At 36.8% G+C, this 15,451-nt stretch overlaps 1 protein-coding gene, 1 long non-coding RNA gene and 1 pseudogene across 5 annotated transcripts in view; 2 read left to right on the plus strand and 1 right to left on the minus strand.

The window, feature by feature from the left end:
* Positions 1-8,702, plus strand: part of LOC138857802 (uncharacterized) — a 30,417-nt gene extending 21,715 nt beyond the window's left edge. The window contains exon 4 of the long non-coding RNA XR_011396996.1: positions 8,323-8,702. This is a non-coding gene — a long non-coding RNA (uncharacterized lncRNA). The remainder of the gene's footprint in view (positions 1-8,322) is intronic.
* Gale (UDP-galactose 4'-epimerase) overlaps positions 241-15,451 on the minus strand; it is a 28,352-nt gene continuing 13,141 nt past the window's right edge. For all 4 annotated transcript variants that reach the window (XM_014241476.3, XM_014241474.3, XM_014241475.3 and 1 more), the window contains exons 3-4: positions 996-1,286; positions 241-944 (exon numbers count right to left, since the gene is read on the minus strand). In XM_014241476.3, the coding sequence (XP_014096951.1) occupies positions 423-944; positions 996-1,286 (813 nt within the window). In that variant the 3' untranslated portion in view covers positions 241-422. The remainder of the gene's footprint in view (positions 945-995; positions 1,287-15,451) is intronic.
* LOC138857801 (uncharacterized) lies at positions 4,758-8,323 on the plus strand (annotated as a pseudogene).

Below are 15,451 nucleotides of genomic sequence, written 5' to 3' on the forward strand. Positions count from 1 at the left end.
AATGGATGTGGTATCCGTCCATCTTTAGATTGCAGTAACTATTCGACCAATAGTAGCAGGCAATAGTATAAACTATTCGGTTACTTCCTAACTTAGTCCTTCCTTACTTGTTTAATATTAGTTGAATACTTGTATTAATAAATGTAACGGACCACCCAGAAGAAATGCAAAAACAAGATATAAGCTTAAAATTTCAATCTAACTATGTTTTCATTATCAATAATTTGGTTAGTTAAAATATTATTATGCACAATATCTGTAATATGTTTATTATATATTATTTTGGTTTCACACTTTTATAATATTTTTTTCCGACTCTATCGAAGGATAAATTGTATATACTAGAAATTACTATTAAAAATTTTGTATTATCGAACAATCTTATTAATAACTGATGTTATTGATTGTCAAAATAAATTAAATTATTTTGAAGCATATCCATTAGGGTTATTGCTCTGCCAACGCCAAGTATCAGCACACATTTCAATTATGCCGCGTTTAGCTTTCCAACCAAGAGAAACTTCAGCCAGCGTAGCATTGGCGAAACAAGTTGCCACATCACCAGATCGCCGATCGGTCATTTCATAATCAATTTTTCGATTACTAGCCTCTTCAAAGGCATGCACCATTTCAAGAACAGAATATCCAACACCAGTGCCAAGGTTATATGCAAAAAACCCAGTCTCGGCTACATTTCTTAATTTTTCCAGAGCTCTTAAGTGTCCTTCTGCAAGATCTACAATATGAATATAATCGCGAACTCCGGTTCCATCTTTTGTTGGGAAATCAGAACCATAAATTTTCAAAACATCCCGACGGCCGACGGCCACTTGAGCAATAAATGGCATCAAGTTATTAGGCTCTCCGTTGGGGTCTTCGCCAATACATCCGCTCGGATGCGCTCCAACTGGATTAAAGTAACGCAATGACACAACTGCCCAACGCTAAAAACAGTATAAGTTAATATAACAATTGAAAATAAAAGAATCACTCACCTTATCGGATTTACATAGATCCTTCAAAATTTCTTCGGTAAAATACTTTGTTTTGCCATAGGGGCTTGTACAATTGCCGGTTGGATGATCTTCAGTTACAGGCAAGAATTTGGGTTCACCATAAACAGTGGCACTGGAGCTATACACAAATTTAAACACGTTGTTATCAGCCATAGCTTCCAGGAGAACATTTGTACCCGTCATATTATTATGATAGTATTGAAGCGGTATACGACAAGATTCTCCAACTGCTTTAAGCGCAGCAAAATGAGCCACCATATCGATTTTGTGCTGAAAGTTAATCAACATATACATTTTTGATTGTGCCATGTGGATAACGAATTAATAGCAGAAAACAAAAGAAAAAAAGAGAGAATTTTAAGTGGTTAATATGTCGAATATCTTAACATAACTAAGAAGCTATGCTACAATTAAGGGAGGAGTAAGGTTACCCTACAAGACGGATGACCACTACATATTTAAAGCTATCTTTTTGGTTTAAATTTAATATTCTGTTTTAAGAGTAGCAACATTCGTCATATCTTCTGAATGCTTAAGAAAGAGATGCACCTAAAGCTATTCCATGTTTCATTAACAACGGCTGGCATTATTTGGAAAAAAATTTTAAGTTAAGCGCTTTGTCTGATTTGCTTTTTATATATTGTTCATACCAAATGAACACATCCCTGCATTGTTCTCCAAACTCGTATAGATACGAATTAGAGGACAATGGAAAAGGCTCAACAGCACCAACATAGCTCATAATTCCAATAAGGAATTAATAATAAATCAGCAGGCAGGAGCAGATATCAACGCGGACGGACATAAAAAGGCACGAAAATCAGATCGCCCCAGCAGCACAACAACAACAACAACAGCAGTGCATTGCGATCATGCAAAAAACCCTGTAGGAAAAAAATCGAAAGACCCAGTAGGAAATTTTTCGTTCATCGGAATTTTAAATATTGTGCATATATAAGACACACACAAAAAAAATTTTTTTTTGTGGAAATTCGCCAGCATTTGGGAATTTGTTTGTTAAAATTTAAATAAAGAAAAATTACTTAAAATTTATTATTTGTTTCATTTCAATTTTATAAATTGTTGCGATATATACATAAAAATCTATATAATAAATAAATAAACAAATTCGAATATATCGAAGACCATTACGAAACCCATCCCGAAGATGAATCCGTTTATACTCTGGAAATAAAAAGAGTTGAACTCAATGCTATTTACGACAAGGCAAACAAGTCGTACGATGCCTTTCGTAGAACCCCACAAAAACCCGGTGAAACTATTGACTTCTCAAAAGTTAAAGAAAAATTTATAACAGGTCATCAATTTTATTTGAAATGTTAAGGATCCATTAACCAAGCTATTGATGATCTTAAGACCCAAACCCCCACAATAAAAGAACGAGCTTCAGATGAAAACACATCGCGGAGCATAGGATCTTCAATTCATCTACTTCCCTTGTGACACGGACATATTTTATGGCGACTTCGTAACCTGGCCCTCATTCAAAGACATGTTTACGGCCATATATGTAAACAATCACAAAATTATTAACGTGGAGAGACTGTTTCACTTAATTCAAAAAACCCGAGGAGAAGCAAGAGCAATAGTTAAAAACGCACCATTAATAAATGATGGTTTCTTGATGGCACGGAGGGACCTGGTATCGCAATACGAAAACCAACAAGTTCAAGTCAACGCGCAATTAAAAATTTTGTTCAATTTACCCCAAGCAAACCAGGAAAGTGGAAGCGCTTTTAAACACCTTCAAAGGACCGTCAACAATTGTCTTACAAATCTTCATAATGTATACATAGACACGAGTAGTTGGGATTCAATCTTAATCTTATGTGGATTGAAACTACCTAAAACTTTACTTCATCAATTCGAGGACACCCTAGAAGACGCGTTTCTCACCTATAGATACAAATCTTTAGAAGCAGTGGGAAATCTAACTGACCCCGTTCCAGTTACCCAATCCGACAAGTGGCCTTATAGAAAAGGAAAAGACAGGAAGTTTAATACCTTTCACGCGAACGTCTCTGGAACTGCGAAATTGAGTTTTTTACACGCTAGGGAAAGCCCTGTAAGAGGCAGCATCATCTCAAAAAAACCCCAAGACTTTTAGAGTTGTAAATTATGTAGAACCCAACATTCCATTCAAGAATGCCCAAAGTTTTTACAAATGAATGTCGAGACCCGAATAAACGTAATAAAAAATAATGGTTACTGTTTTAATGCCTTGCATTATCGCATAGAGCAAATACTCATCCCGCAAGGATCAAGAGCCTCGAACCCGCCTCTTGACTCTACCAATAGTAGTACCTCCCAAACCTTTAATCCCAATACAAATCCGCAAGCCTACACAACCCTCTTACAGTCCACTGAAAATAAAACTCAAGACTCACACAACTCAAGTAGGAAGCAGGTTTTGCTAGGTACTTCTATAGTGCAAGTTTATTGGTCAGAAGCTACCTTCATTTCCGAGAAGTTCCACAGAAAATTGGACATACCAACATTCAAGAGAAACGCACAAGTGACAACAGCTACCAAAAGTTGCGAACTCACCCTTCGTTCACCAACAAAAAGGGAATTTAAGATAACAACCCACTCGTTTATCTTAAGAACTTTAACCGATAACTTACCTACGCACTCACTTGATAGAATAATTTGTAATAAAGAATTCGGTTTTAGCTTAGCTGACCCTCACTTCTATAAACCCAGACCTGTCGGCATCCTTATCGAAAGTGATCTGTACTTACAAATAATTCTCAGTGGCGTACATAGAAATGTACTCGGGTCATTACTAGCCCAAGAAACAGAATTCGGTTGGATTCTTTCCGGACCCACACCTGAAAAACCCATCTCACCCTCATAAAACAACCCGAAGACACTCAACTGGGCGCTACGTGGTAACATTACCCTTTAAAACCCTAGAAAAAATAGACTTGGGCAAGTCAAGACATATAGCTTTAGCTCAGTTTCTAAGAAATAAAAAATCCCTATCTAGAAAACCTGAAATAAAAACAGAATACAAAAAGGCCATCAACGAGTACCTGGAACTCGATCATATGACCAAAATAAAATATGACCCCGCAGAGAATACGAAAGCATACTATCTATCACATCACGCAGTCATCAAACCCGATCGCTTAACGACCCAACTGCGAGTGGTACTCCACGCATCATGCCCCACCTCAAATATAAACAGCCTCAACGATGTATTACACACTGGGCCTATTCTGCAAGCAGACCTGGTAATGCTAGTGGTAAAGTGGCGTATGTTTCCAATCGTATTCAATGCAGATATTCAAAAAATGTATCGTCAAATACTTGTTGAAAGCAAACACACTCCATTTCAAAGAATCTTATTTAGAAGATCGCCTAACGACCCCAGAGAAGATTTTGAACTACAAACTGTTACCTTTGGTATTAACTGTGCCCCATATTTAGCTTGGAAATTAGCGGAGGATGTACAAGGAACCCACCCCATGGCAGCAGAGATACTTCGAAACGGAATGTACGTCGATGATGTACTTGCAGGAGCACATGACGTAGCAACTGCGAAGATGGCACGAGACGAACTCACTTCATATTTGGAGTCCGCAGGATTTGCTCTACGCAAATGGACCTCAAATGACCCAAAAGTCTTATCTGGAATCTCACAAGAACACCTGTTGGATACCAATTTACTCAGTTTACCGGAATCCAATAGCACAAAAATACTGGGGATCAGATGGAATGCAAAAAAATATGCATGCTTTTTTCTCATCAACCCTATTCACGATAAGACATCGTTTACTAAAAGAGACGTATTATCGATTATAGCAAAATTGTTCGACCCAGCTGGTTGGCTCAGTCCCGTTGTAATCACAGCCAAAATAATAATGCAACAAATATGGCTCGATAAATCCGATTGGAATTAAAGTTTAAAACCCTTTCGACATCTAAAGCCCTTGACGCATTAGAAAAAGCTTACGCAGCAAACCTATACATCAGTGTTTCTACAAACACAAACACCTGCACAACTCTTTTGATATCCAAGGCTCGTGTGTCCCCAATAAAAAGTATATCTTTACCAAGGCGAGAACTTTGCGGAGCGGTTCTTCTGGCGAATCTAGTGGATGCGACCCTACCCCAATTAAACATTACTCAGTACCGCACTCCCCTTTGGACGGATTCTACAATTGTCCTTTCTTGGCTAAGCAAACCCCCATGCTCATGGACAACCTTTGTATCCCATCGAGTTGCCACAATTGCAGAAAAGGTTGGAACCGAAAATTGGCATCACATCGAAAGCCAGGAGAATCCGGCAGATCTGGGTAGTCGCAGATGCACACCTCTGGAAATAGTTAACAATGACCTCGGTGGCACGGACCCCAATGGCTAAAACTCGATACATTGGCCAATTACACGAAAATCAACCGATACAACACTGGAACTGCGGCCAATCAAGACTTTCGTCAACACAACACAAGAGGATATACTGGATAGATTTTCATCACTACCCAAAGCCATTCGAGTCATAGCATATTTATTCAGATTCTGCTCGAATGCGTCACCCAACAGATCATAACAGCCATACACAACGTTGGATATAACCCCAGACGAGTTCAAAACTACCCGCACGAAGTTAATTATTTAAACCCAAAGAAAGCACTTCTAGAAGGAGTATGAAGCTTTAACTCAAAACACCAGCGTACACAGAAAAAGTAGAATTTTGACCCTAAACCCTTTAATCGATCCCAAAGGAATAAGGCGAGTTAATGGCCGATTGAGCAATTCAGCCGCATTATCAAATAACGAGCGGCATCCGATTATATTGTACTGCCCTATAGCAGACGATTAACAAAACTACTCACCCAATTTACCCACTCAATTACCCTACATGGTGGCAACTAGCTAGTTTTACGACTCATGCGTACGGAGTTTTGGACACCGAAGCTTAAAACGCTCATCAAGACCATTATCCATCAGTGCAAAACTTCCGTCTTACACAAGAAGAGAGAAACTACTCAAATCATGGCAGCTCTTCCAGCGGAACGATTCTTTTCCAGGCGCGGATTTTCCGCCGATATCTATTCGGACAATGGTACTAATTTCGTGGGAGCGTCTAAACTCTAATCAAACATCGACGAGAATTCATAAAATCACTAAAAACACAAGTAACAACAAGTGAAGCTCACCAAAACATCAACTGGCACTTTAATCCTCCAGGAGCTCCACACATGGGTGAACTCTGGGAAGCAGGAGTGAAAAGTTTAAAGAGCCACTTTAAAAAGGTGTCCCAAATCCAAAAATGCACTTTCGAAGAATTATCTACCCTTCTAACCCGAATCGAAAGCTGCTTGAATTCTCGACCTTTAAGCCCACTAAGTGAAGACTCCAGGAATATAGAACCTATAACTCCAGGCCATTTCTTAATAGGTACCATTTTATTAACCCCAGCAGAACCCAAATTAGAACTTACACAGCTAAGCATCGCACATAGATGGCAAAAGTTAAAGACACTTCTGCAAACGATGGAAAGAAGAATATCTAAAAGAACTCCACAAACGGTATAAGTGGAAATACCCTCAACGCAATATATAGGTCAATAATATGGTAGTTATACGCCAAGAAACTCTACCCCCAAATGAATGGAAACTTGGTCGCATCGAAAAAACCTATCTCGGTGCAGACAATAAGACCAGAGCAGTTGACATACGTACTTCTCAAGGAACAATTACCCGCTCAATAACCAAAATAGTCACCTTGTCAAATAACTAAAAATAATTCTTTATAGTGACATGGCTCCTCAAAATAGCATCAAACCAATCTGCAGCCGACAGACCAATCCAGCCTTCACCGTACGATCACTCAGCGTCACCCGAAGCATCACCCCACTCTCCGAAAATGGGACCCTGGCTAGACGCTTACATCGCTTTAAAGCGACCCTCTCCCCCATTCGAGAAGAAAGAGGAAGCGCCTACCGCACAGCGAACTATCACCCATTCATCAAAACGCACACATAAACACGTCGCCTGTGGATTGTGTAAAAAGGATCACCGATTGGTGATATGTTCAATTTACAAAAATGAACATTCACGAAAAGTTTGACGCAGTAACTAAGTATAAGTACTGCGTCAACTGCTTGCCCAGATCGCACTCAACACAAAGCGCAAAACGATGTAGCATGTGTAACGGGGAGCATCATTCAACCCTACACGGACACCCCAGGTTTTACTGCAAAGAGACAACCAAAACAACAAATAGCGACAAAAGACTGCACAAAGACCAAGAGATTCCAACGCTACTGGCCAAGTCGACCCTTATACCCACTGCCATGATAAAAATAAAACACGATGGCAGATGGAATAAAATACATGCCATAATTATCCTGACCCGAAAAGTAACAATAATTGTCTAGGTCTTGGTTCAGGGATTGAGGTTGCCGAAAACATACCTCGACTTTCACCGTATATGTAAAATCGTCATAGGGTCACTAACTGATCTCGACTGGCATGTCGAAGTCAATTGTCTTATGACGCAGGAATTACCGACCCGACCCTACAATCGTGATATAGGTGGCGAAATCTTGAAGAGATTCGACCATTTAGTCCTAGCCGACCCTATGTTTCACAAGGATGATAAAATCATGATGGAACTGGGAGCAGACATCTACCCAAGGATAATGAAACCCGGATTATTCAACCCAGACAACAGCACCGTGATCGCACAAAGCACCGCACTCGGTTGGACTCTAACCGGGGCTTGTGCGATTTAAGCTAGGGATAGGAAAGTCGACTCTGACTTTGGTCAAGAATCGATTTTTAACTTAAAATAATCGACTTTTTAGAATCGAATTTGAATGCTTCAAGTCGATTAAAATCGATTTTCACTCGATGACTTCGACTTTTCTGTTAACAGTTATAACATTCGATGGTAGTACAGTTTGTATCGTTTCCATGTACCGACTCTTTTATATTTTTTTATACCTTATCGTTAAACTAACCTCTTTCTGATTGGACAAAAATAAACATCATCGCTGGGATCCTTGTTAACCGTTTAAAATAAGCATAGTATAACATAACTGACGGAAATATAATTGTTTAATTTTTAAAAAAGTCGATTAAAGAATCGACTTTTAGCAATGATTAATCGACTTTAAGAGTCATAAAATTCCAAGTCGATTCTAAAATCGAAAGTCGACTTTTCGCGCGCTGTTACCATCCCTAATTTAAACCCTAAGTAACCACTCAACCCATTTTAAAACAATATTCATTAACCCAAAGCGAAATAGATCTAATAACTTTTATATTCGCAGACCCTGCAAAGCGGCCGGGATGATCATACCGAATGAACACATCCCTGCATTGTTCTCCAAATTCGTATAAATACGAATTAGAGGACAATGTAAAAGGCTCAACAGCACCAACATAGCTCATAATTCCAATAAGGAATTAATAATAAATCAGCAGGCAGGAGCAGATATCAACGCGGACGGACATAAAAAGGCACGAAAATCAGATCGCCCCAGCAGCACAACAACAACAACAACAGCAGAACCACCAAAATCTACGCGGGATTATCAACCCACATCAGGTTACAATTAAGTTTTTAGTTAATTTATATTATTTAAGTCTAACTAACATATAACACATAAATTGAACTCCTTACAAACACACACATAAATATTGTACAATTAACCCAAATTGTCTATATATTTATTCCCTATATACTCAAATTAATTAAAGTTAAATTTTGTTGAATTTTAATTAACATTTTATTTTATTTGGCACACCGGCAAACTCAACGTCGAGTACCCCGACATATATAATGTTATTTTATTTTATTTTATAACACCCAAAGGCGTTTATAAAGAAGGTAAGTACTTGAATTTTATGTTGTTTATAAAGTATTTGTTAAGTGTTTGTAGAGGACACTCAACACTTTCCATTTTGTTGGTGGACTGAGGACCAGAGGAATTTCGCCATGGTAACTGCGTATCGAATTTAAATCCTCCATGTGTTGGGCATAGGAGTAGTACGTAAATTGGTTGAAAACGAAATGAATGGTGTGCAGCGGCTTGTACTTAATGAATACAAGTAAATTATATAACTTTTCTAGATGATATAGTTAGATAATTGAGGACATATAACGGCATTATAATAATATATAATTATGAATAATTTGATCATATCTGATAATAATAATATATACCATATTATAATTTTAATATAAAAAGAACTAATAATGCAATTTCAACACAATTTGTTGCAGGTATCAAGACGATAATACGACACGAAAGTTGGTCTGGTCTATAATACATAAATATATAAATTAAATATATACATACCATACATATAAAGTATTAATTAATTTTAATATTTAGTTTAAGAAATAACGTTTCTATAATTAAATAAATCGAATTAATTTAAAAAAAGTGGTATTGTAACGGATTTCTCGATAAATAGTAATCGTAACTCACTCTTGCGTTCAATCATTGGATTGTTAAATAAAAATCGCAACTTAATGATAATTTCTTTACTTCTAATCCAAAGACTTAACGCTTACTACTTATTATTCGAATTCCCAACTTCTTAGTTATATCTTAATTGCTCTTATAGCAGCAACACCCTAAGTAGAACTGTGTCTGCTGCACAATCCGGCAGACCTTATATAATATATTCGATCTTCAACATAACATCGCCTCTAAACATTATGGCTACTACGAATTCGCTAGTCCGTTCCGTCTCGTCTTCTAGGATGATGTTAGCTTCTTTAACAGTCTTTGTTTTGTTGGAGTTAATTTCATTCGTTTTCCGGATACCCAGTTTCTGGTACATCCCTTGCCTTAAAGCTGACTTGTGAATTTCATTGTTGACCAGAACGTAATTCCATTGGAACACCGAATCTCGTTACCCACTTGTTGCTGAATACGTCCGCTACTGGTTCAGTCTCTTGACTAGTAATTCTGGCCATTCGTTGAAATGATTATTGACTACCAGAACATGACTATTTCCTAATTTATTTTTGGGAAATGGACCATTTTCATCCACTCTAAATTGATCAACTGGTGGAACCGAATTGTACTGTTTCATGTGGCCAGGACTTCTGGACCTTGACCCTTTAGATACAATACACTCAGTATATTCTGCAAACCTCTCCATAGCTGATTGACGACAACCAGTCCAATTTCTCCAAGATTTTCGTGATTCACAAGTGCCCATCTCTTGGACCTTGGTACTGCACGTTAAGAACTTCAGGAATTCTAACCTTCGGAACAACCATAAGTGCTCGAGAGCTTTGAACATCTTCGCTTTTCCATACTCGATGCAAGCAGCCACACTCCTCACCTCTGCCCAATATTCTTTCGCAACTTGCCTTCCTGTAGTTATTCCTCCACTCGTTGTACATCGGTTCAAATCCACTTCAAGCATTAAGCAACACACTTCCTACATTCCACAATTGAGGGAGAATGTAGCAAATCGGCGTAAAGCCATTCCTCTTTCTGTTTTAACTTCCGAAGTGGCAGGACCATTTCAGCTACCCGCAACAAAACTGGCGGATCAAAGCGTTTATAATTTTTTGTTTTAAAATGAGTTGAAATTCAAAACAAATCGCATTCGGCAAACACGTTAAAAAGAAAAAAAAATTAATCAAAATTTTAACAATTTTTTGTTTTAACAAGAGTTTAAATTTAAAACAAAGCGAACTCAAAATGAAATTGAAAAAGACGAAAATAAGCAAAAAGGAGAACAAATTAAATTAACATACATACAAAAGACGTTGAAACGCAAAATGACATTGAAAAAATGACATAAGAAAAAATTTAAACAAATAAAAATAACATAAGAAAAGACGGTAAAAGGCAAAATGACATTGGAAAAAACGAAAATTGCCAAAAGTAGAACAATTTAAAATACCGGAAGAAAAGATAGTGGGACGCAAAATGAAATCGAAAAATGCGCAAAAAGTAAAACAAATTAAAATACCATAAGACAAAGAAATCCACGACAAAAAAAGTGAAATTTAAAACAAAATATGAACATCTTCAATGACTAATACGTCTAGTAGAAACAAGCGAAAAGGACAAAAAGCAAGGAAATAACCGATGAAACACCGATGATAATACGATGCGAACACCAAAAACAAACAAGAAATATCCGAGGGAAATCTAAGATAGCTGTATTTACATTTTAAGTTAACTTTAAATTGTCGTTGAATCTTAAAAACAATTAAACCTCTTTTTTTTTAAATCGAAAATATTGAAATAGGTATTTGATACTCTTACCTTAAACGAAAATAAATAGGGGTGCTTGTAAAGAACGTCTCAATCTACTTATTAGTTATTTTTGAAAAAACTATTCATACGAAAAGTAGATCAGGCTAATTTTGCGGAAAAAAACAATGGAAGCGACGCAAATAAGCAATTTCAGTTAATATTCACTTGTCCTAAAACTTCTAAAATATATAAAGAGTTTTGACGGCAATGACCCTAATCAACTGCCAGACTTCATAAACCAAATAGAGAACATCCTACCATCTATCGTAGAATTTGACAATAACAGTAGTAGTATACTTTTTGGCTATGTCAAAAATAAATATGTTGGTAAAACCAGAGAAGCAATTCACCGACACAAAAATATAACCTTCTGGGATACAAACGTTAGAAAACGCTTACAAAATAATCGCAGAAGCGAGACAACACGCCTATACTTCCTACGGAGCCATAAGTAAAAATTCAACTGCCCAAACAAATAGAAATTTTAGCAATAGCCCGGAAAGCAATAATTGTTACCAAAACAACATGCGGAACAATAGACAATACGGTTATTTTTACAATCAAAATCAGAATAAGAACGAGCGAAAAAAGTACAACGTCCACAATGATAGAAATTTTAACGATACTTACCATTAAAATAATAACTACAACCCCAACAGGATAACATAAATATGAACTGACTCCAATCAAACTCGAATGAGAAGACCAGAGACTATGGACTCAGATTTCACGTACACGGAAGAAACAACTTCCTTCTATAATAGTAAAAACACACTTAGGACCACTATATTCCGTTATAGAAACAGGGGTGGAACTCAGTTTAATATATGAGGGAATTTGCAACCCTAAATGGAAAGAACACGAACTTAAGACTTTTTGCACAGTATCAAATTTTACAGATTTCAGTGAAGCAAATAACACGTTTCAATTCCTTGAATGCAATTTCAGTAAATACTTCAACGGACTGTTAGGAAACAATATTTTCATTGAAATCGATTGTAATATAAACTACCCAAGCAGATTTTTGAGTACAAGAAAATCATTCATAAATTTCTTATGAATAAGGAGGAAGAAGCGTATCCGAATAACAGTTTTAAAGGTAGTGCGATAGAAATTCTCACAAACACAGTAAAATATAAAAAAATTTGGGAACACATAAGTTATAAGTTATAAATTAATAACTATTGTTATGAAGATACAAAGATATATATTATCATGAAAACGACAGCCTGCCATTCACTACTATAATAAAACATAAAATAACTACACACAACGATATTCCCATTTATTCCAAAATGTACAGGACCCAGAGATACATAAGCTTCCGAGAAGCTTGACGCGTCTAATAAATTAAAGTGTCGCATCGTCATCGACTACTGAAAGTTGAATAACACCACTGTAGAAGACAGATTCCATATTCCAAATATAGAAGATATATTTGATGAGCTAGGGAGATGCCTTTACTTTACAGCACTCGACCTGGCGAAAAGCTTTCACCAAATCGAAATGAATGAAAGCGATATCCATAAAACAGCATTTTCTACAGCCAACGGTTACTATGAGTTTCTACGTATGCCTTTCGGCTTACGTAATGCCACCAGCCACGTTTCAGAGACTAATGAATGATGTTTTGAATTTATCGGAAAAATTTGTATAGTATATTTAGATGACATACTTGTGTTTTCTACAAGCATGCAATAGTACATAAAATTTTGTACTGCCTACATAAAGCAAATTTAAAAGTCCAAGTGACCAAGTGTATCTTTTTAAAACAACAAACTAAATTTTTAGGGCACGACATCTCGCACGAAGGAATAAAACGAAACTAAAGAAAGTTGAAGAAATTGACAAAATTAGGCTTCCCAAAAACCAAAAAGAGATAAAAAGCATGTTTATTCATAACGGGTTATTACAGGCGATTTATCCGGGATTAATCTAAAATAACTTACCCACTCGTAAAATATTTAAAGAAAAATACAAAGATACAAAATTTATAGATGCATTCAAGAAATTAAAAGGATTTATTAAATCAGAACAAATCTCCACACACCCCGATTTTCAACAACGCTTCCGATTAGTCACCGATGCTAACAACTTTGGTTTGGCAAATTAGTTTGCTAAGCTAGAACATCTCTCAACGTACACGAAAAGAATTATAGCACGATCGAGAAAGAACATAATAAAAACCGACCATCGCCCACTCGTAGGGGCTAACTAATGTAAAAGAACCGAATAGCAAATTTCACGCTGGAAAATAAAATTAAACAAATTTGAATTCCAAAAAGAATATATAAAAGGAGAAGAAAACGTAATAGTGGACGGACTTAGAAGAATAGTATACGATACGGACGCCCAGCTAGACAACTAGAAACTTATATAAACGAACTTACTGATGAAGATGTCGATACAGTTCATAGTGCAGAAACGGATAGTACAGACGTTATTTCAAATAAAGTGGAGTTAGTAAAGGTGTCGGTACCGAAGTTAGCGCAAGAACCGTTCGTCAGAGTCTTCAAAACGTTGGTTTGAACGCTCGTCGGGCCGCCAAAAACCCACTTTAAACCTCAAAAATGCGAAAAAACCATTTTCGATGGGCAAAAGAACATCAAAACTGGACTCATCTTAATTGGCGAAATTTTATCTTTTCAGATGAGTCTAAATTTAACCTTTTTTCGGCGACGGTATGTCCTACGTTAGAAGGAGAACCGGTTCAGGGACAATTGTCAGAATCTCAACCCCATTGAGAGGCTTTGGTTTATAATGAAGGCTTAGGTGGCACAGAAAAGACCAAAAACTTTAGCCGAATTAGACACAATTCTCGAAGAAATACCACACAACTGTATCGTAGCAGGAACTTTACAAATCCTCATTAATTCAATGCCCAAAGCGTGTAAAAGCCGTTATTACAAGTAGAGAAGGTTCGACAAAACACTAATGAGATTGTTTTTTATTTTTATATTGTTGACTACCAAAATGATAAAATATCTAAAATGAATGAAAAATAAAAAATTTTGTGCAATGCACAACACTGACTTTGTTTACACTAATAACTCTGTATAACTGTATTAACCATAATTTATTGTTTAAAAAAAAATAAAATTAAACATTTGACTAATATAGTAAGGAAAAACTATAATTTTTTAGTGGCCGGATTTCACTGTCCGCTAAGGAATATACGGCATTTAAATACTGAACAAGATTTAATATATTTGAATTAAAAACAAAAAGATATAAATACCGACAAATGCAACGACACCCAATCAAATTAACAGAGACCGTTGAATCTGAGGGTGAAGGTCACGTAATGCGTCCCACACTTCCCACATTCCACAATTGAAGTGGAACGTAACGCACCAGCGTGAAGAATAGAATAGAATGAATATGAGGTTTGCACTGCGACCCGGGTCTATTGTGCCCTAACAGCGTGAAGACATTCCTCTTTATGTTTCAACTTCCGAAAAGGTTAGACCATTTCAGCTACCCGCAACTATACACGCTTCGTGCCCTTCCAACTGCAAGGATACTTGTGCTGGTATACGCACACCCAGCTCTTTCGACTGTGAGGACACTTGTGCTGGTATACAAGCTTCTTGCTCGCTCCCAGAACGATTCCAACGCAGCATCTTAATTGCTCTTTACACGGCAACACTCTAACTAGAACTGTGTCTGCTGCACAGTCTGGCAGCCCTTATATAGTAGATCTTTAACAAAACATCGCCTTCAGAACATTCTGGCAACTACGAATTCACTAACTGGAATCTGGCAGTTTATCTTCGATTCGATTTGGTTCTATCATCCGTGTTCGTCCCAGTCTTTCATTTTAAAGAATTGGAATTGGTTTTGGTAATAAAAGGGTAACCGATACACACATGAATTTTTTAGAAGTAACAAATGAGTAGCCGAGGAAAATCGAGCTAATAGATATGCTTGTTATAGATAAAAAATACGCTAACATGTTTATATGTTAAAGGTTGCAACCTGCTAACCAAAACAATAACACTAACAGCAACTTGGGTGACAAATACTTTTGTTATGGATAACATTTCGGTAACCTTTTTGCTAACAAATGTGTTTTTATGGGTAACACATAGGTAACCTATTCGCTAACAAAAGTATTTGTTACCTTTAACGGACTGTAAACAAATTTAATAACCAATGTATGTCATTC

The sequence above is a fragment of the Bactrocera oleae genome, chromosome 6 (assembly GCF_042242935.1).
Source record: "Bactrocera oleae isolate idBacOlea1 chromosome 6, idBacOlea1, whole genome shotgun sequence".
Classification (NCBI taxonomy): Eukaryota; Metazoa; Arthropoda; class Insecta; order Diptera; family Tephritidae; genus Bactrocera; species Bactrocera oleae.